We start from the raw sequence: 23781 nt of genomic DNA on the forward strand, positions 1-23781 counted from the left end.
CACTGTCTATTCAAAAACTAAAATAAAAAAATTTTAAAGAAACAGTCACCTTAGCAAAATCATATTTTGATATAAACTAATAAATAATAAACATCATGCCATATCTCAAATTGAAGACAAATAAAGTCTAGGATAGAATAAGAAAATAATTTAATTTATTAAAATGACCAAAGTTCCAAAGTTTAGTGCTGGCTGGTTTGGGTCAGTGGTTAGTGCACTGGCCTGCGGACCAAAGAGTCTTGGGTTTGATTCTGGTCAAGGGCATGTACCTCAGTTGTGGTTCAATCCCTGACCCTGGCTGGGGTTGTGCAGGATTCAATAGATGTGTCTCTCTTACACTGATGTTTCTCTTTCTCCCTCTACCTCCCTCTATCCCTCCTACTCTATCTGAAAACCAATGGAAAAGTATCCTTGGGTGAGGATTAAGAAAAAGAAAAAAAAAAAGATCAAAGTTTATTGTCAACTTCTGTCAAAGTCCTCCTATTTTACACAAATTCAGTAAATCTAATGATAAAATCTATAAACATGTAAGTAGATTTTAAATACACTTAATTAGTCCTGGCCGGTTTGGCTCAGCGGTTAGAGCGTCAGCCTGCAAACTAGAGTCCCGGTTCAGTTCCCGCTAAGGGCACGTATCTTGGTTGCAGTTTGTCCCCGCCCCAGTTGGGGTCATGTGGGTGGCAACCACTCGATGTGTCTCTCTCGCATCAATGTTTCTCTCTCTCTCTTCCCCCCTCTCTCCCTCCAGCTCTATCTGAAGATAAATGCAAAAATGTCCTTGGGTGAGGATAAAAAAATAAAAAAATAAAAAAATAAAAATAAAATACATTTAATTAGCTCAGCTGGTGTGGCTCAGTGGTTGAGGGTTGACCCATTCACTAAGAGGTCACCTGTTCAATTCCTGGTCAGGGCACATGCCCAGGTTGTGAGCCCAATCCCCATTGGGGGGGCATGCAGGAGGCGACCAATCGATGTCCTCTCTCATTGATGTTTCTATCTCTCTCTCCCTTCCTCTCATCCTAAAATCAATAAAGAAAAAATATTTTTAAAAAATACATTTAACTATATCTCAATCAAGCTGTTATTTTAAAAAAATATATATCTGCCATGTATCTTTTCAAAAACCCCAAATTCTGGTATAACTGCTTTATTTCTCCTAAATACATTTTAGTTCTTTAGAATCTATACTACAGGAATCACACACACAGCAAAAAGAATCCTTTCACAATTTATATTTCTTCTTGATCAACTCATTTTGCTAAAAAAACAGCACCAATTCATTTGGATAACTTTTTTGTGTTAGGAAAATGGCCTCTCTATTAACTATAATAATACTGTTCGGAAAGTCTGTATTTCTAAAACTTTTATTCATTCACATATTTAACTTCATACTCTTAACTACTCTTTCTTATGGGGCAAAAATAGAGGTCTTTAAAAAACGGAGAGGAATACAAATTTCAGACTGGTGATTCTCAACTACACCTCCCAGATTTTGACTGTTGACCCCATGGAGAGGAGAGGGGTGGTGTAGAAGTACTCTTTCCCCTACCTTCAACCCCTGGGACTTACTGGATAAAAAGATGTTATTGCTGGAAGTATGTAAAAGTAGAAATAGTATAGAGGCAGAAAAAGATTTGAGAGACACTCTTTTACCCAATATTCTGGATTGTGGATTAGGAGCAGCATGTTTATTCATTCCCTCAGTAATATGTAAAGGGAAAATATCTAGTTTGGTGAATTTGAGAAACACATTTTTAATAAGTAAGTAATAAAGAATGTACATGAACACCTACATGCCCAGCTTCTAAATTTTAAAATTTAAATTGATTTAGAAGTTGTGAAACACAAACCTTTACAGCAGAACTAGAAGTCTGTTCCCACCAGGCCCTCATAACTGATAGCAGCCAATCCGGCTCCTTCAAAACTCTGAAGAATTAACTACATCAAGAGTCATCATTTTTATGCATTTCATACTTAAACAGCAAATGCTATAGATTAAAAAAACTCACAGAAGTCTGAATTAATGTGCCTTTCCCAAGAAATCTAGTCTTTTTTCCAGAAAACACTAAGTAACTGATAATTTATTCTAAATCTCTCTCTTTGATAATTATGTCACTAAGGATATTAATAGGTCAAATAAAAAAGGCAACTATAATGACATCTACTAATTGATCTCCCTAAAATAATTATTTTCTAATTTAAACTCTCTTTACCTATAATGTTATGTGACAAAGACCTTATTCTACCAATAAGACATTAGAATCCTAGAATAAGACTATGTTGGTTACTAACACTAAATTTGTGTTTTAAAAATTATAAATGATTTGGTTTTAAATCACAGAAACTTTTTGTTCGTGAATATAAGAAAACTGTCAAGGTTACCTCCTTACTCCTCTTTACCATCATTACAAAGTCAATAACTTCTCAATCTAATAAGAATTTTTTTACTTCAGAATACTTCCTGGGTTAATTATCTTATTTTCAGGATTTTTCAACTGATAGCTTTCAATCTAATTTAACTGGAGAGGATTTTCTCAAATATATGGAGAAAGGGATAGAGGGAGGAAGAAAGGATCAATATTCCATTAGTGACCCAAGTTCAAGAACTTTCAATATTTATATATAAAAATTTCTGAAATTCAGTTTGGTATTATTTAAAAGGAAGTGTTGTTCTTTTCCCCAAACCTAGCTAACATTTTTTCAGCTTTTAAAAGGAACTGGATCTACTGTCAACAGATGTTAAAAAGCACAGAAGAAACAGACTTTTAGTTCTATACAGATTCAATATGTCTTTAAAAACAATCTCAAAAGAAATCAGTTAGTCAATTTCTATCTGTGGACTTAAAGTGAAATATTTCATTAAAAAATCTTTTTTCATCTTTCATTTTCTGGTATAAATTTTAAACTAGATTAAAACTTTAAATTCCAGAAAAAATATTTAGGAACATTTTAGAAACCCAGTGGATATAAAGTGAAACCAGGTCATCTTACCAATTTCACTACTAAAAAGTTCACAATTAAATCCACAGTATCTGTTAGAAAATGTCTGGCAACACATGAACAGTGAGCAGGGCTGATAATTTTCTTTGCCATGTTTCAAGTTTTCCTGCCCTCAACTAGCAAGGCAGCAAACGGTACTATACAGCTCAGGGAAAAGATTGCTACACAAGGTTAATGGTACATAGGTTAACACATACAAAAAAAATATATGAAGTTCTACTATAGTACCAATATCCTCATTTAAATAACAACCTTTCACTTCACTGTTCTTTTGAAACAAAAAGAATTTACTAAAAACAGTGTTCTGATGGACTTTAAATACTATTTGAAAAGGTGAGAGGTATCATATTAGACAAGAAACCTCTAATTAGTAGGACAGATAAAACTTCAGAGTATATATATATTTTTTTCCTTTTTTAAACTAAACACACTTAGTAGTCTATAAACCCAACTAAAAGAAAAACACAGTTGGGCAATCTAATTTTTTTAAAGCATTACTATTAATGTATCACTAATCAAGACTTTTTTCTGTTAGCTTGTATGTCAATCTTTTATTCTAATCCAATCAAAGTCTGAGCCAGTTTTATATAAAGTGTATGACTTGAGAGCTGAGTAAAAATAAGCTTGATAAATTTCAAAAATTAATTTCCATTTTTTAAATTGATATAAAAATGTCTTTATATAAATATTACATTCAAATCTTCCATTATTTTTCAACTGAATTTAAAATAACTATAAAGTCACATATGTTTTTAAATGTACGGAAAAGGTTATATAGTAAGATGCCACAAACAGAAAAAAGACTTGAGTGTTTGAGTCCTTTTTCAGATTATACAAAGTAAAAATTTTTTTGTTTTTCAAAGCAAATTAACTAAAATAATTTAAAAATATAATTTAACAAATATTTTCTATTCCCATGGCTTGGTATTTAACCTTCTTATATACAGTCAACCACAGAGATTTAAACTCATTCCCATGGTTGAAGGTAAGGTCCATTCTAGGAGATGGTACTAACAGATGTGCCAATGTGAAACTTTAAGACATAATAATTATATCAATAAAATTATATTGAAAAATTTTAATTTTAAGTATATATTTTAAAACCTCCTAAAACAAAGCCTCAAATCACACTCTTTTTGATATGAACTCTACCAGCACTGTTCATGTTGGCCAGATAACAGCCTAGTTTTCTTTAATAAAGTAAAATGAAATGCATACCAGCAGCAACTACAGCTGGAGGAGGCGAGCCTGCCTCACCACCACTTGTCTGACTCATTGATGCTACAGCTGTTTCTCTAGATGGAGGTAACTGTAACTCCTTTGGGAGAAGATCATAGACAGATTCTGTGGGAGGGGGTTGGGGGGAGAAAAAATTTGAAAACAGTGTAAGTCAATAACCTAATATATGAGCACAAATGTCTTTTTCATACATGAGGAGAACTATATTATTCATACACACATGCAAACTCCATAAAATTACTGTTGTAAAAAATTACTAGCAAATATTTTTCTTTTATTATATAATATTATTGAACAGAAGAATAAATTTTCCATTAATTCTGCCCCTGCTTTCTTCTTAGCATTATCCCTTATTCTTAAATTGGTTTCCAGAAAAAGTTATTAAATTATAAAACTGGATAAAACTAGACAGAATAGAAGAATGTCAAATAACCCAAGATGTTCTAATCTCTCTCTGTATAATAATGTGTAACTACCATCCTTCACATACTGAGATAGCTATATTAGATAGAATATCAGCTTTAAACTGCTTTCTCCAAGTAGACCATTAGTCTAGTCCTGCTCTTTCACACAGCACCTTTGAGCAAATACTTTAATTTGCTAACATAATGCATTTTTCCTTTCTAATGAAGCCAAAAAATGAATGTCATGGCTCAAGGAAATACTTCTTACTCTGAAAAATCTCCAAATCTATAAAGGTACAAGTATAGAATACTCTTAAATCAGAAAGTACTATTGCCTATATTAGATTATAATTACTTTTGTATTCAAGATTAAATAGTATTATTTCTTTCTTTAAAAGAAAGGTTTTTATTGCCCTGGCCAGTTTGGCTCAGCGGTTAGAGCATTGGCCTGCAGACCGGTGAGTCCCTGGTTTGGTTCCCGCTAAGGGCATGTACCTTGGTTGCGGTTTGTCCCCACCCTGGTTGGGGTCATGTGGGTGGCGGCCACTCGATGTGTCTCTCTCACATCGATGTTTCTCTCTCACTTCCTCCCTCTCCCTCTCTTGCTCTATCTAAAGATAAATGCAAAAAAAAAGTCCTCAGTTGAGGATAAAAAAACAAAGGTTTTTATTGATTTTAGAGAGAGAAAGGGAGAGGGAGAGAGAGAGAAACACTGATGAGAGAGAACCATCAATCAGTTGCCTCCTGCACGCCCCCTACTAGGGATCGAACCAGGAATCCGGGTATGTGCCCTGATGGGGAACTGAACTGGAGACCTCTGGGAGGAACTAAGCCACACTAGCCAGGGCAAGAATATTATTTCTTTAAAAATAAAAAAAAATGTTTTTATTGATTTCAGAGAGAGGAAGGGAGAGGTAGAGGGAGATAGAAACATCAATGAGAAACATCGATAGGCTGCCTCCTGCATGCACCCTACTGGGGATCTAACCTACTGCCTGGGCATGTGCTCTGACAGGGACTCCAACCGTGACCTAGTGTGTGGAATGATGCTCAACCTACTGAGCCACACCAGCAAGGCAAGAATATTATTATTTTTTTTTTTGTGGTACGTGCCCCTAGCGGGAACCAAACTCAGGACTCTCTGGTCTGCAGGCCGTTGCTCAACAGCTGAGACAAACTGGCCAGGGCAAGAATATTATTCTTTATAATGTATTTTATAATATTCTAATTTCCATAAAATTAAATTTATATCTACTGTTTAAAAATTATTATTTTTTCTTTTTTTTTATCCTCACCCGAGGACATTTTTCCATTTTTTGTTCAGATAGAGTGGGAGGGAGAGAGAGGAGGGGAGAGAGAGAGAGAGAAACATCGATGTGAAAGGAACACATGGAGTGGCTGCCACCCACACGACCAACCAGGGCCGGGGACAAACCGCAACCGAGGTACGTGCCCCTAGCGGGAACTGAACCCGGGTCTCTCTAGACCACAGGTCAACGCTCTAACCGCTGAGCCAAACCGGCCAGGGCTAAAAATTATTTTATAGTTATTATTATATGGGTTTTGGACAGAAAGAATTCTCAACATATCCTCTAAACATAGTAGAATCAGCATCTGGAAGAAACTCAAAACATCAATTCGAATCATACGCCCAGTTTCCAAAGTACCAAGGCAGAGTTTAAGGAACTTGCCTAATACGTAGTCCATGAAACCCAACATTCTAACAATTTAAGAAGATTATTTATTATTTATATGCGTGATTAAAATACCACAGGTATTTTTTTTTTTTTCTACATGCCCCTAGTGGCAACCGAACCCGGGACTCTCTGGTCCGCAGGTCGACGCTCCAACTGCTGAGCCAAACCAGCCAGGGCTACCACAAGTATTTTGCAAGAAAAAAATAAAATAAAATAAAATATCACAGGTAGCCATATAAGACATTTTAGCCTTGGTAACAAACAGTACTTTTGGTTAACTGATTACTGAATTGATAAATATTTCGATCCTCCCAGGTAACCATTAAAGTATGTATGTTAACTTTGATGTGGATAGGGGTAAGAATAAATGTGTGAAGGAAAGCTAAAATTAGAAGTTGTACTATATCATTTGCATTAAAGAATCAATTTAGCTCTGGCCGGGTGGCTCAATTGGTTCAAGTGTAGTCCCATACACCAGAAAGGTTGCGGGTTCCATTCTAAGTCAGGGCACATACTGAATATTCGAGTTCGATCCCTGGTCGAGGTGGTATGGGTAGCAACCAACGGACATGTCTCACATCAATGTTTCTGTCTCTCAAATTAATAAAAACATATCTTTGATGAAGATTTTTTAAAAAAAGTAATCAATTTAGAAGTTTCTTTTGAAGAACTATTACCTAACACTTGAAATTTACATCTCCAAAGCATTTAGCAAATTTGATGTGTCTGACTATATATAATATGCCGATTGAAAGGTTTCAGCTTGTTAAAATGTTGCTGAAAGCCTTAAATTACTTCTAGCTTTCAAATAATATAGGGAGAACTTAATTAAAACAGAAATGCCATCAGGTCATCAAATACTGATTTTAATACAATTATTTTTCTCAATCCATGTTAAAAACAAGAGTTCTTATACAAAAAAGAGAAACATATTCAAGTCTTTATTTTCTAAACAAAAAGGAAATTTGAAAATAAAAATCAGCTTAGATGAAAAGAGAATGCAATTATGTCAAGGGAAAAAAATTATCCTCATAATAGTCCCATCACTAATAGCACTTTACTGGTTGAGACTATTTCTCTACTTCTCTAATTACTAAAATAAATAAAATCAAAACAAACCCTTGTGGACTGAAACACTCTTACATTTCCCAAAGAAGGGTATAAAGTTGAGTCTACATTAGAGGTATAAAAGCAATGCTAATAAGAATACACTGGAAAGTAACTAAATACAGAACTTATATCGCAGCTCTTCCCATAGCCTGTCCCCTAAAACAAATCAAGTAACATGAAAGGTCAAATGGAAGGGGTACAAAGCATGGATGAATTCATTTATTCATCAAAGGTATTTTCTAATTAACTGACTCAAGTGTTTGGAAATTTTAAAAAGTCAGAAGTTTTATCCTATTCTATGCAAAGGAAAGCAGCAGTTAATATAGTCATTACCATCACAGGATCTGACTTCACAGTACTGGGTTGGGTCTGCTACTTTAAACAAACTAAGACATTAAATCCTCATTTAAACTCTTCTTTTACTCCAGTATCTCACATATATTCCCTCTAAGCTGTAACTGTATAACTTGACCATATATACTGAATGGCCTTACTCCTAAAATCTGCTTCTCATAAGACATAAGATTAAAGAAATATATATTATGCTGTTAATACTATTGTCATTTAGTCTTACATTCAATCCAAATTAAACACTTTCACAGTCTCCAATAGCCAATGAAAGAACTCCTGAACAAGTAGTCATAAATAAACATGGACATAGCTTCTATTTGTGAAAAGTGAAATTACGAAGAATGTCAAATTGCAAACAAATCTAATTTGCTTTTTCAGCCTCTTCTACTAGAGGATCAGAAAAAATCTATAGGCATAGTTATCCTAAATTAGTGAAATGTCTGATGAAAAGCTTTCAAAGTTCTTATGAAGAAATGTAGACTTAATAAAATAGATGACTCTAAGCACCAGCACCCAAAATGTATAGGTTCATCCTGGAGTGAGGTAGTTATTATATATTGACAATTTGAACAAAAGTATGGAATTTGTAAATGACACACGCTTCTGTATGTCATAATAATCACAGATCATAAAAGGTTAAAATATCTGCCCAAAAGAATAAAGTAGTATTTAGTAAGGATTAATGTAACAGATGGTAAAAATTGATCTTGTGCAAAGTAATTAAATGCACTTACTCTTTTTAAAATTTAGAAATGATTTTACTTTTGTTTTCTAAAAAATTCTGTCATTGGTCTGCCAGGATTGGGTAACTGCTGTCTTACATATTTTTCTATTAATGTTACTAATAATTTGTGCAATAATGTTTAATTAATTTAATGGTTCATTATGAGTTTTAGTTGACCAAAATCCCAATACAACTGCTTAAATATCCATGTAGTAGAATTAGGGCAAGTGTGCTATAATAAGTAACTGTTAACATAAATTATTAACATAAGTGTATGATAAAAGAAATTAGGCAAGAAGGGAGAACAAGTTCAGAAAAGAGAATTTGTCTAATGTTGGTACAATAGTGCAGAACCCAGGGCAATTAGGGGGAAGGAAGAAATGAAGGAATGAAGTAATTTTCAGATATTGAAAGCAAACGAATGCTTCTTAAAATTGGGTGGGAAAGTGAACAGTGTAAAAAGAGGCTGACTGGCTGGCTTGTTTGCTTAGTCATCAGTAAATTCTAATTGATCCATTTTTGTCACTGATTATTTCTGGGTCAATTTGGTCCTTTATTCTTTAACACTGGCTATGAGGGGTTGAGAGTCTCACTATACTGCATCAAACTCAAAGTTGACAGAAATTCTATCATGAAGTCACAAAGCAGTGCAAGAGAAGGAAAAAATTGGTCACTTAATAGTGCAGACTTTTCTCCCCCCTTCTCATTTGGGAAATCTGTTCCCTAACAGATGGTCGCCCAAATCCCATTCTCTACTGCTTCATTCTACATGTTGCTCAGTTCCAGGAAAAGGTGAAAAGACTTCAAACCCCCATATTCCCTCACTTTCCCCAACAAGAGTCCAGAGAGATAAAACAAAGAAAACAGCTAAGAAGAGCATGTTTTTCTGTTCTCTCTCAGCAAAGTAACAACATTAATAATATAATTACAGCCGCTGTTTATTAAGCATTTGTGGCAGGAGGCAAGTGCTATGCAAAGTTCATTACAATATATACATATTCTGACTTAATTTCAAAACATTTCTGTGATGTAGGTTTTACCAATAAAGAATCTGAGGTTGGCCCTGGCCGGTTTGGCTCAGCGGTTAGAGGGTCAGCCTGCAGTCCAGAGAGACCCGGGTTCGGTTCCTACTAAGGGCATGTACTTCAGTTGCAGTTTGTCCCCTGCCCCTGGTTGGGTCTTGCGGGTGGCAACCTTTCACGTAGGTTTCTCAATGTGTCCCTTTCACGTAGATGTTTCTCCCTCTCTCTCTCTCCCTCCCACTCTATCTGAACAAAATATCGAAAAATGTCCTCGGGTGAGGATTAAATAAACAAATAAAAAAAAAGAATCTGAGGTTGTAGTAAGTAGTAAAAAATGAAAAACACGTGATAAAACAAAAGAAGGGAATAATAAATATAAAGTTTAGGGCAATGGTTTCCTTTAATGAGGAGACAAGGAGGTAAGACAGAAGAAGCAGAAATAAATTGGCTGACAGTGGGTTCACAAATATTCTTTTTACTAAAATATCGAATCTAATCAACAAATACAATAAAATTAAAGTTATGTGTGGGTAGTATATAGCCTCACAGAGTTACTATAAGGCTTAAATAAAATAATCTGTTAAAAAGAACTCTGTAAATTATATATATTTTTGGAATTTTTATCCCCACTTCACCATTGTTGACCTGACAATATTCAATGTTCAATTGCTTTTAGGGTCAGAAAGTAAAGACCAAAATTTTGAGAGCCTACCTACTTTGTGACTTCTCAGACTATTTTATTTACTTTTAGGTAAAAAAAATCAATAAAAGTTGTACACAACTAATACAACAGACTTAACTCCATGCAGAGATGAACAATAAAAAGGGAGGATTCTATAAATAAGATGTTTCTGTTCAATTGTCAAGCAAGTAGTTACGTGGAAATATTGTGGTAAAAAGGATGATACTTTGTGTTAGGAATGCTTAAAAAATTTAACAATAAGTGAATTAATGTTCAGCACAGATGTTATTCAAATAATGAATGCTACCTATTATAAGGTGAAAACACTATAATATTGAAAAATCCATTTATAAATGTTTGCATCTTGTTTTTAAAATAGGATTTCACCTTTTTTTTTTTTTTAAACTTTAAATACAAAGCCACTTTGGCACACACAGAATTTTCAAAACAACTTTCAAAAAGTCCTTGCAAATGGTTTGGGAACTAACTGCCTTACTCTTGCATCTGTCTATTAACCCTATAAGCTGGTGAATCCGAAGGCTATGGTTTCACATTAGACATTCTAAAACAAAATGTCTGGCACCTCTACTGTGCCAACATAGTTCTGCATTGAAGAGAGACAGCATTCATTCTGTTAAAAACACTTCAGGCTTGACCGTCATCATACTTGGCATCTCCACTGGAAAAATGTACTGGCTGCAGGACTACTGGATATTTGGTTTCTAAAAGATTATGAAGTGCAAGAATAACTGGCAGGTGATGCTCTGTTTTAACACATTTTTCTAAGTTTAAGTCAATTTACTAGTTTGCTGTCACATATATACTTAGTCATATCACTTCTTCCTGGATGCATTTTGTTATTGTTTCCCTAAAACAATCTAGTGTTCTAAGGTAATTATAAATAATATACAGCAGCAAAAATTATATCAACTCGGAGAATAAGAAAACCAACTGGAACTCCACAATCATTTTAATATAGCACATCATATATTTTTTCTAGTGGGTATTACTTTTCACTTAAAAAAAAACCTCACAATTGCCCTAGCCGGTTTGGCTCAGCGGTTGGAGCGTTGGCCTACGGACCAGAGAGTCCTGGGTTTGGTTCCCGCTAGAGGCACGTACCAAAAAACAAAATAAAACAAAACAAAAAACAAACAAACAAAAACCTCACAATTATTTTCTAAGTAACTTACTAACACTTATAAAATGCAGAATTGAGTATACTGTTGAACTTATCATTCTGATTATCTACATTCTTTATTTATATTACTTTCTGAAGAAATTACTTAAGGCTGTTCAAGAAGGAAAGAGACTTTCAAAATCCTATCTATGACATAAAGTGCTGAGTAAAACATTTATGGTTTATTTATAATTTTCAAAGATCTTACAATAATGTTTTTACAATAGAGCTGTAAGAACTGTAGAGTTCAGACAGAGCCCAAGAGTATACATGATTATACTCTTGTCAAAGATGCACCATTTGAATGTAATCAAGAGGAAGCATACACTCCCACATTTAAAAACATTTCACAAAATTACTAACTCCTAATCTTTAAATGTATCAGAACCATGAAAATCCAGGAAAGAACAAGGAACTACCTGAAACTGAAGGAAACTAACATGGCATGACAATTACAAATACACATGTAATTCTAAATGGGACCCTTATACATTATTGGAACTGAAGAAAACTAAATGGGGTCTGAGGATTAGATGGACAAAATGTATTGATGTTATTTTTTTAAATTTTGGTGGTTATATTGTGATTATATTGGAGAATATCCTTGTTTGTTAGAAATATATACTAAAGTATTCAGGGGTAATGGGGCATCATGTCACCAACTTCATCTAAAATAATTTAGGAAATCTTTGCACTGTAGTTACAACTATTTTATAAGTTTGAGAATGTTCCAAAAGTACACAGAAGCACATGTACACATTTCATTAAAAAAGCAATGATTAATTACTACATAATCCAAAAATTCAGCTCTGTATCTAGTAGTTTCATATTTTTAAATTGCAATTTCCAAAGAAATGAACATATCAAGGGAAACAAGCTTATTTCATGTCTTCATATTTGGATATCTGGCATCAAAACATGATCTAGCCCTGGCCAGTTTGGCTCAGCGGTTAGTGGGTCGGCACACGAACCTAAGGGTCACGGATCCGATTTCTGGTCAAGGGCACATATATAGATTGCAGGTTCGATCCCCGACCCTGATAGGGTTCTTACAGGAAGGAACCAATTGATGTGTCTCTCTCACATTGATGTTTCTCTCTCTGTCTCTCTCCCTCCATCCCTTCTTTCCGCTCGATTTAAAATAAAAGTCAATGGAAAAATATCCTCACCAATGAACACAGACAACAGAGATGAGGATGGGGTGGCGGGGAAGGGGAGGAGGGTGTCAATGGGGGAAAAATGAGAAACAACTGTAACAAAAACAAATTAATAAAAAAAAAATCCTCAGGTGAGAATTAACCACAAACAAAAACTCTACATTGTCCTCTCTTTCACTTTTACTACTATTTCTGCCTAAAATCACTGAAACAAACAAAATCAGATACTTTGGTGGTACAGTGAGAATGGTAAATAGAATATGAATTGAAACATGTTTAGAAAACTGATGAGAGAAGTTTAGCAACTGATGATGCTAGACACACAGACTGCTTTATTTTTGTTTTATATACAAAATCTGTCTCAGCCCTGGCCGGTTTGGCTCAGCGGTTAGAGTGTCGGCCTGCAGTCCAGAGAGACCCGGGTTTGGTTCCCGCTAAGGGCGCGTACCTCAGTTATAGTTTGTCCCCGGCCCTGGTTGGTTATGTGGGTGGCGGCCACTCGATGTATCCCTTTCACGTCGATGTTTCTCTCTCTCTCTCCCTCCTACTCTATCTGAACAAAAAATGGAAAAAATGTCCTCGGGTGAGGATAAAAAAACAAAATCTGCCCCAGAACTGGAATAGAAAATTATTAAAGTACTGCTTGTTTGTTTGTTTGTTTTTTATTAATCCTCACCTGAGGATATTTTTCCATTGATTTTTAGATAGAGTGGAAGGGAGGAAGGAAGAGAAAGAGAAGAGAGAGAGAAACATTGCTGTGAGAGATACATTGACTGATTGCCTCCCGCATGAACCCTGACCAGGGCCAGGGATTGAATCTGCAACCCAGGTACATTCCTTGACAAGGAATCGAAACTGAGACCCTTTGGTTGGCAGTCTGTTGCTCTAACCGCTGAGCCTAATCAGCCAGGGCTATTGCTTGCTTTTAAAGATACAGATATGGCCCTGGTCGATTTGGCTCAGTGGTTAGAGCGTCGGCCTGTGGTCCAGAGACTGGGGTTCAGATCCCGCTAAGGGCACGTACCTCGGTTGCAGTTTGACCCTGGCCTTGATTGGGTCGTGCAGTGGCAACCACTTGATGTGTCTCTTTCACGTCAATGTTTCTCTCTCTCTCTTCCCACCCCCCATCTATCTGAACAAAAATGGAAAAATGTCCTCGGGTGAGGATAAAAAATAAATAAATAAAAATACAGATATGGATATGCATCCTGGCAGGTTTGGCTCAGGGTTAGAGCGTTGGCCCACGGACCAATAAGTGGGTTCGATTCCAACCAAGGGCATGTGCCTCGGTTTCAGTGGTTCATCCCTGGCCCTGGTCAGGGTCATGCAGGGAGGCAGCCAGTTGATGTGTCTCTCTCACCTCCCCATTCTATCTAAATATAAATGAAAAAATATCCTCCAGTAAGAACAAAAATAAAAAATAACTAAAAAATAAAACACTAGTACATTTGTTTCCTTTCCATATTTTCTATGCACATTTTTAAAAGTTTAATAATGCACATAACCTTAATATCAAACTTCATCGAACAAAATATTAATTTTTCTTAGGATGTATCTTTGACATCCTAATATTGCTATGTACCATCTTAATGTGCTGCTGCTGACTGATAATTTTGTCCAATAAACATTTATTGTATAGCTAATAAAATAAAATAAATAAAAACACACACATAAGAAGACTGAAAGGTAGAGAAAAAAAAGTAGTAAACCAGCTGGGGATGATGGGTCCGAAACAGTACAGTAGTGAGTTCCCTGAATTTTCTTTTTGCCCCATATATTCCAGACCAGGTATGAGAAAGGCCAAAACCTGAAAAATGCTGATGGACGCAGGAAAAAACCAAAAAACAAAAAAACCACAACTCATTTCTGGATTAGTTGTGATTTACTGATTTTTCTCATTTGTGTGTTGTAATTTTCTGCCTCTCTCCATGAGTGATTTTTTTTTTTATCCTCACCCGAGGACATTTTTTGTATTTATCTTCAGATAGAAGGAGGAAAAGAGAGAAACATCAACGTGAGAGAGACACATCAAGTGGTTGCCACCCACACAACCCAACCAGGGCCAGAGACAAACTGCAACCGAAGTATGTGCCCTTAACAGAAACCGAACCCAGGCCTCTCTGGTCCACAGGCCGACACTCTAACCGCTGAGCCAAACCGGCCAAGGCATGAGTGGTGATTTATGATTGGATGCCAGACACTAAGAATTTTACCTTACTGTGTGCTGGATATTTTCATGTTCCTATAAATATTCTTGAGCTTTGTTTTGGCATATTGTTAAGTTACTTGGAAATAGTTTGATCCTTTTGGTGTTGCTTTTTTTTTTTCTTTTATTTTTTTGTTAATCCTCATCCAAGGATATTTTTTCCATTAATTTTTAGAAAGAGTGGAAGGGAGGGAGAAAAGGGGGAAGACAGAAAGACACATTCTCCCAAAGAGTAGGTTCCTTTTCATTTTGATGCTGGTTTCTTTTGTTGTGCAGAAGCGTTTAAATTTTTTATTTTTTATTTTTATCCTCACCAGAGGACATTCCTGCATTTATCTTCAGATGGGAGGGGGGGGGGCGGGAAGCACACTGATGTGAGAGAGACAAACTGCAACCGAGGCACAAGCCCTTAGTGGGAACCAAACCCAGGACTCTCTTTCTGCATCACAGCCTGGAAATGTTCTCCAGGGAGTGAAACAGGACACGTAGGGTTCATCTCATTTGTTTTTTTCCTCAGGGATCTTTGTCCTTTCATTGCCTAATGTTAAATGTAAAGAGAACCATTATTTCATATATTTTATCTGGCTTTTTTAGATGTTTTAGACAGGAGGGTAAATCTGTCCTGTTACTCTATCTTTGCTCAGAAAGGACGAAGAACTAATATCACCATGTTCTACTTCACAACCTTCAATAGACTTGAAGATTTTTCAGGTTAATTAAATATTGATAAATATTATATGTGCCCTATGTAAAAGACACTGTATTAAGTCTTTTGAGGTTTAAAAAAATTAGTCAATCATGTAAAAGTACAAAAATAATCTGTATACAAAGACACACACAAAAGTGTACCCTTTGTACTATAGGCACAAAGGAAGATATAAACTAAAGACACAATAGTCTATATCCTCAAAAAACTGAAATATAGTTGGAATAAGGTAATATATATTAAATATTTAGAGAATAAGACTAGCTTATACACTATTGACAATGATTATAATTAAAGGCCAGAAACAGGAGGCTATGGTCTTGAATAATCAATAAAAGAGGCTTTGAATCTTTTGAGTCAGACCAGTATAAATTTATCAAACACTAGTCTAGAGCAATAAGCAATTATCATAGACTAAGATATCTTATGAAACCTAGTTTGTCCTTTGTTGCAGCCAATAGTGCAAACTAGGCTATTAAATTGTATAATTATGTGGCAGTAGAGCTATAAAATAACAACAGAGCACTAATTAAATATTTGCTGAATAGCCCTGGCTGGTTTGGCTCAGCGGTTAGAGTGTCGGCCTGCGGTCCAGAGAGACCCGGGTTCGGTTCCCGCTGGGGGCATGTACCTCGGTTGCAGTTTGTCCCCGGCCGACCCTGGTTGGGTTGTGCAGGAGGCAGCCACTCAATGTGTCCCTTTCACATGGATGTTTCTCTCTCTCTCTCTCTCTCTCTCTCTCTCTCTCTCTCTCTCTCCCCCCCCCCTCCCTTCCACTCTATCTGAACAAAAAATGGAAAAATATCCTCGGGTAAGGATTATATATATATGTATATATTTTTTTCTGAATATTTATGAGTGGCTATTTTATGACCCTGCAGCCTCATCCCTCTCCATTCTCCTCCTTGCTTCCACACTCTCAAGATACGATGACTTTCAACTCTTCAGCCATATATTTACTCCCTTACCTTTATTTCTTTGGAAATCTATGGTTTCTACTTGAAACACTGACCATCCCAACCCGCCCCCCCCACACTGCACTTTTGTCCCCAATTTACTTTTATTGTTTAAAGTATTACATATGTCCTTCCTTTTCCCCCCCAATGACACCCTCCTCCCCGGTCCTAGCCCTCTGCCTTCACCACACTGTTGTCTCTATACATTGGTTATGCATATATGTACATAAGTTCTTTGGTTTATCTCTCCACACTCCCCAGCCCCCTTCCCTCTGAGGTTTGTCACTCTGTTCCCTGCTTCCAAGTCTCTGGATCTATTTTGATCATCAGCTTATTTTGTTCTAATATTATATTCCATAAATGAGAACAGGTGGTACTTGTCTATTTCTGACTGGCTTATTTTGCTTAGCATAACACTCTCCAGGACCCTCCATGTTGCCACAAAGTGTACGAGATCTTTCTTTCTTACAGCTGTATAGTATTCCACTGTATAAATGTACCACAGCTTTTTTTGTCCACTCAACTACTGATGGGCACTTGGGCTGTTTCAAGATCTTAGATAAATAAACAGTGCTGCTATACATAGGGGTGGTGCTTATATTCTTTCTGATTTGTGTTTCAGGCTTCTTAGGGTATACTCCTAGAATTGGGATTACTGGGTCAAATGGCAGTTCCATTTTTAATTTTTTAAGTAAATACCATGTTGTTTTCCATAGTGGCTGCACAGTCTGCATTCCCACCAGCAGTGTACTAGAGTACCCTTTTCTCCACATCCTCGCCAGCACTTGCTGTTTGATGATTTGTTGATGGCAGCCATCTGGCGGATGTGATCTAATACCTCATAGTCGATTTAATTTGCATCTCTCTGATGATAAGTGACTTTGAGCATTTTTTCATGTCTCTTAGCCATTTGTATCTCCTGTTTGGAGAAGTGTTTACTGAGGTCCTCTGCCCATTTTTATTTGAATTTGTTTGTCTTCCTTTTGTTGAGCTGTATAAGTAATTAATAAATTATTTTTTTGTTAATCCTCACCTGAGGATATTTTTCCATTGATTTTTAGATAGAGATAGAGTAAAAGAGAGGGAGGGAGGGAAAGAGAGAGAGAGAGAGAGAGAGAGAGACAAAGAGAAACATCGATGTGAGAGAGACACATCAACTGGTTGCCTCCCTCACAACCCCAACTGGGGCCAGGGATCAAATCTGCAACCCAGGTATGTGCTCTTGACTGGGAATTGAACCTGTGACCCTTCAGTCTAGAGGCTGATACTCTAACCACTGAGCAAAACTGGCCAGGGCTATATGAGTACTTTATATATTTTGGATATTAACCCTTTATTCAATGTATACGTTCTCCCAAAGAGTAGGTTCCTTTTCATTTTGATGCTGGTTTCTTTTGTTGTGTAGAAGCGTTTAATTTTTTAATTTTTTATTTTTATCCTCACCAGAGGACATTCCTGCATTTATCTTCAGATAGAGTGGGGGGGGGGGGAGCACACTGATGTGAGAGAGACAAACTGCAACGGAGGCACAAGCCCTTAGTGGGAACCAAACCCAGGATTCTCTGGTCCGCAGGCCGACAGAAGCTTTTATTTTGATGTAATGCCATGTATTAAATTTTTCCTTTGTTTCCCTCACTCTTGCCGATGTATCAGTGAAAATTCTACTACGAATGATGTCTGAGATATTACTGCCTACATTTTCCTCCAGGATTTTTTTGGTTTCATGTCCTACATTTAAATTTTAAGTCTTTTATCCATTTTTACTTTATTCTTGTGTATGGTGTAAGTTGGTGGTCTAGTTTCATTCTTTTGCATGTACCTGTCCGATTTTCCTAACATCATTTATATTACTTATTTTAAAATCCTCACTTAAGGATATTATTTCCATTAGTTTTCAGAAAGCGTAGAAAGGAGAGAGAGACAGAGAGAGAGAGAGAAACATGATATAAGAGAGACACATTGGTTGGTAGCCCACTGCATGCACCTCGACCAGGGTGGGGAATCAAACCTGCAACCCAGGTATGTGCCCTTGACCAGGAATCAAACCTTGGGACCCTTTGGTCCACAGCCAATGCTTTAACCACTGAACCACGCCGGCCAGGGCCCCAACACAGTTTATTAAAGAGACACTTTACTCCAATGTATGCTCTTGCCTCCTTTGTCAAATATTAATTGAGCATGATGTATTTGGTTGATTTCTGGGTTCTCTGTTCCGTTCCACTGATCTATATATGCCTGTGTTTGTGCCATTATGAGAATGTTTAGATTCTAATGACTTGTAGTATAACCTGATATCTGTTATTGTGATCCCTTCAATTTTGTTCTTCTTTCAAGACTGCTGTGGCTATTTGAGGACTTTTTTGTTTTTTTAATCTTTCTTTTCTTTATTGATTTTAGAAAGAAAATGCTTTTAGTTTTTGCCCATTGAGTATAACACTGGCTGTAGGTTTTTTTTTGTTTTCTTTTTTCATATATGGCCTTTATTATGTTGAGGTATGATCCCTCTATGCCCATTTTGCTGAGAGTTTTTATCACAAATGTGTATGGGGTTTTCAAATGCTTTGTCAGCATCTACTGATATGATCATATGATTTTTATCTTTCATTTTGTTTATGTGATGTACCACATTTATTGATTTGCAAATATTGTACCATCCTTGCATCCCTGGAATAAATCTCACTTAGTCATGGTGAATAATTTTTTAAATATATTGCTGGGTTCGATTTGCTGCCATATATATATTTTTTAATCCTCACCTGAGGACATTTCTCCATTTTTTTGGTTCAGATACAGTGGGAGGGAGAGAGAGAGAGAGAAACATTAGACTACACACATCATGAAGACAGTGGCTGTATCAGCCTCATTCAATGTCTACTCAGAGATAGCACAGTGCCTAGCACAAACAGGCATTCGTTTGATGAAAGCATGAATGAGCAAGAAAACAGAACCGTGAAAATACAAAGATTGCTTAAAGACTATATAAAGAATGAAGAGGCAGAAGATCAGACAGAATGAGAAAAGAAGCCAGGAAAGAAGCTAGAGTAGAGTCAGAAGAGAGCCCAGTGGTACAGTGTCAAAAAAGAAGTCTTAGAAGTGGACTCCCAAAAGTGAAAATGCCTAATTTAGTTCAAATAAGGAAAAACTTGAAGGGATAAATTTATTTGATGTGGCAAAAGGTATCTCTTGAAACTTTTGCCACGGAAGTATCAAGGGAGTGATGGGGACAGAGCCAGAGGCACAAAGTTGAAGACCAAACGGAAGGGAGAAAGTAAGTGCAATGTAAGCAGAAATATAGTCTACTATTTCACAAAGTCCTTCCAAGGAGAAGAAACCAAATACCCAAGAAGACAGGGCCAAATAAAAAATTTATTTTATTTTATTCTGTGGAAGGAGAAATTGTGTGTACTTGACAGAATATGAAAATACTCAGTAATTAAGAAAAAAAAAAAAGCTTGAAGATCCAAGACAGAACCTAAGAATACATTTAATTAAGAAAACAATCAGCCCTGGAAAGTGTTGCTAAGTAGTTATAGCATTGGCCCGTGCACCAAAAGATCTTGGGTTCGGTTCCCAGTCAAGGGCGTGTATCTGTGTTACAGGTTCAATCCCAGGCCCTAGTCGGGGTGCATGCAGAAGGTAACCAATCAGTGTGTCTCTCACATTGATGTTCCTCTCTTCCTCTCACTCCCTCTCTCTTTCCTTCTCCTCCCACTCTCTCTAAACATCAATGGAAAAAATATCCTCAGGTGAGGATTAACAAGAAAGGAAGGAAGGAAGGAAGGAAGGAAGGAAGGAAGGAAGGAAGGAAGGAAGGAAGGAAGGAAGGAAGGAAGGAAGGAAGGAAGGAAAACATCATCAAATTGGGCAATTGTGAAATCACAACTGAACTTCCTAGAGAATACTTGCATGCTAACAAAGAGTTAAGGAACAACTGGATGGTGAAGAAATTGCAATTAGTACAGCAATAAATATAATATAATAGTTTTCTAGGGCACTGTTATAGGATTCTACTACATTATATTAATGATTCATTTTCTAACTTTCTTTTTAAAGTATGATATCTTTTGAAATGATATCATATGCAAAGGTATCTCCAAAGAAATTATAGCTAAACAGTTTGACAATTACTGCTATTTGGAAACAAAAACATGAAAGAAAATAATAAAAAAGGAGAATTAGAAAATATTTAGGCGAGGTAAGGTATGTAGTGGAATCAAGTCCAGGAGATTGAGGGTGCCTTAAAAAAGGATTGCACATTTCTTCCACTGATATGAAAGAAATAGAAAATAGAAAGTGAGAAGACACAAACACATTTTTGAGATGAAGAGGTAAAACACTGAAGGGCTTTAGTGAGATGGCTTCAAAATACTCTAGAAGAAAATTCAATTGTTTCTATTTGCCTGTGACTGTACTTTAGAAGCAGATAATTAAGAGGCAGGTAAGAAACTCTTCTATGCCGACTAATGTTTAAAGGGCCAATCATATCATACAGAAGAATTAAGGAATTAAAACTGGAATAAAAGTTCTAATACTAGAAGGTGTCAATATTACTATTATACAAAAGTACATGAATTCTCATTTGGCTTGATCAGATAGTCAAAATCAGGATGTATTATATATAGTAGATGATTCATAGGCATTTCAAATATTATTGTAATCTTTTTTTGTATGAAGGGAGATAAGGGAGGAAGGAGAGAGCCACAGTTTCCTTAGAAATGTCTCTAATGACTATACAAACAGTATGATCCTTGTGTCATGATATCAATATTGTTTACAATAAATAAGAAGTAGGTAGCATGTCAAAAAAACAAAAGTATTGAGAACTGGGAATTCATTTTAGTTCTATCACTTATTTTCTGTCTGACTTTGGGCAAGTTTCTTAACCACATTAAGCCTTCCTTGCCTGTCTCATAACATGGCAGTAATATCTGTCTACTTTGTAGACTTATGAGTACTAGCAATAAAATTTATAATACACCTAGAATGCACTGTACAGCAGAGTGTAGGCATATGCTATGATTATTATGCTGATGATTCATTCATTCACAAGTAATTTACTATGAGCCAAGGATACAAAATTAAGTAAGACAAAAACAGTCACTGTCCTTAATGAGTTTTTCTGTAATAATAGAAACAAAAAACAAGAAAATAATTTTTAAAAATTCAAAGTGGGAATGAATGCTATGAAAACAAATAGGAATTTGTAATAAAGAATAATGTGGAAACAACTTCAAGAGAAGATAGTTAGGGAAAGCCTCTCTGACAGATTCCTAAGGATAAGAAAGAACAGTAACTCAAAGAGTAGAGAAAGAAGCAAGACAATCTGAGGCAACAGTATGTGCAAAAGTTCATAGGCAGAAAAAAATATAGCATATTTCAGTAACTGAAAGGTGTGCAGTGTAGCTAAAACACAGTAATCAAGGGAGTCCCCTTGCTAGCACGAGATAAGGTTAGTAGAGAGAGCAGATCATTCAAGGCCTTGGTACCTGTGACAAGGTAAAATAATGTTTAATGAATAAATGGACAAATGAATGGATGCATGAAAGTTCATACAAAAGGATTCTGAAGAGGAATATCTAATGATGTGGCCAGCCTCTTTAAAATAACGAAAACAAGTTCTGGCCAGTTTTGCTCAGTGGTTAGAGTCTTGGGTTCGATTCTGGTCAAGGGTATGTGCCTCGGTTGCAGTTTGGTTCCCGGCCCTGGTGGGGGTCATGCAGGAGGCAGCCAGTCAATATGTCTTTCTCACATCAATGTTTCTCTCTCTTTCTCTCTCTCTCTCCTCCTCCCACTCTATCTGAAGATAAAAGGAAAAAATATCCTCGAGGGAGGATTAAAAACAATTAAGTTCTACTTATTCAAATCAGTTCACTTTTCAGGGAAAGGAAACAAAGGAAAAAATACCATAACTATTATTGTCCTAGGAAGACTAAAAATATAGATGTGAGGATAAACAAGAGCTAAGCACACATTAACAACACAGTACTGTAGCTGTTTCCCCAACCTAAAATGTGCCAAAAGTTTACATGTAAACTGGTCATAATCTGTGATTGTCTCTACCATAAACCTATAAACTCTGTTACAGATGGAGCCACATCTGCTTAAATTACAGGAATTACTGAGTTATAGAAATATTAACTGGAGTTCTTAATAAAAATAAGTCATAATTCATGCTCTCAAAAGGGTAGGTAATGAGGCGGTGTTACTGAAATATTCCATGAGCATCACTTCTTTTATTCCAAAGGCACTCAGGTGAATACCTCATGCTCATTTCAAAATGACTAACTTCAAAATACACAGCTTTTCTTTCTGTAAGTCTTGCACTTTCTACAGTACATTATTTGTACTGCAGAAGTGTTCTGTTTTAAAAAGAAACAGACTCAGACAACAGATTGACAGCCAGAGGAGAGGGGGGTTATGAGTCTGGGTGAAAAGGGTGAAGGGATTAAACAAACTAACACACACACACACACACACACACACACACCCCACAAACAAACAAACAAAACTCACAGAAATAGATAACAGTGTGGTGAATACCACAGGGAAAAAAGAGTTGGGGGAGGCAGAAAAGGGTATAGTGGTGATAAATGATGATGGAAGGAGACACACAATACAATATACAGATGATGCATTATACACCTGAAACCTATATAAGTTTATTAACCAATGCCAACCCAATAAATTCAATTTTTAAAGATGCAAATATTTGTTTTATCCTAACAGCTATTTTCAGGAAGCTTGCATCAAGTAGCAATCAAACCAATGACTTATTGTCCTAGGAATGAATATATGTTTAAGATAAATTTAAGGAAGCAAACAATATTCTTTTTATTTAGCTCTAATCAGTATAACAAAAAATGACTATGGTGTTGTAAACTGTAGACCCAAGATTTGCTAATTACAGAAAGATAAAAAATTTGTATAATAAAGACATCCAAATGAACAGGAAAAAATAAAAAAGAAGTGTTCTGCTTGGCCTGAACAGTGTTCTAAAATATTTTGAATTAGATGTCAACATTTAATAATGGGATTTTACATAAAAATCCAGATTTCTGCTTCTCTTGATGAATCACAAGATCTGGCAACATTAAGTATATATTCCCACAAGGAAAATTGAAGCTGCTTCTTTTAGTGTCCTTTCCAGTTACTACAAGTATTTCACTAATTTACATTACACTGAGTCCTTGTAGGCATCTGAGTTTCCAATTTCTACTGTAGGGGTTACAAGATTAAGGTCTTTTTTTGAAATGGGAGGTGGGGAAAACAAAATATGTATTTCATAAAAAACTCTGTAAGGGCTAAAAGACTAGAACAATGGTCTCAACTTTCTGGATCCCTCTCCAA

General features: G+C 36.0%; 1 protein-coding gene across 8 annotated transcripts in view; it reads right to left on the minus strand.

The window, feature by feature from the left end:
• NFAT5 (nuclear factor of activated T cells 5) overlaps positions 1–23781 on the minus strand; it is a 128648-nt gene that overhangs the window by 68630 nt on the left and 36237 nt on the right. For 5 of the 8 annotated variants that reach the window (XM_036273842.1, XM_036273846.1, XM_036273845.1 and 2 more), the window contains one exon: positions 4219–4344. In XM_036273842.1, the coding sequence (XP_036129735.1) occupies positions 4219–4276 (58 nt within the window). In that variant the 5' untranslated portion in view covers positions 4277–4344. Of the gene's footprint in view, positions 1–1850; positions 1939–4218; positions 4345–23781 lie in introns of those variants that run through there. The other 3 variants (XM_036273848.1, XM_036273847.1, XM_036273844.1) reach the window with 1 other exon arrangement.

This window comes from Molossus molossus, unplaced genomic scaffold (genome assembly GCF_014108415.1).
Source record: "Molossus molossus isolate mMolMol1 unplaced genomic scaffold, mMolMol1.p scaffold_m16_p_21, whole genome shotgun sequence".
In the NCBI taxonomy this organism is placed as follows: Eukaryota; Metazoa; Chordata; class Mammalia; order Chiroptera; family Molossidae; genus Molossus; species Molossus molossus.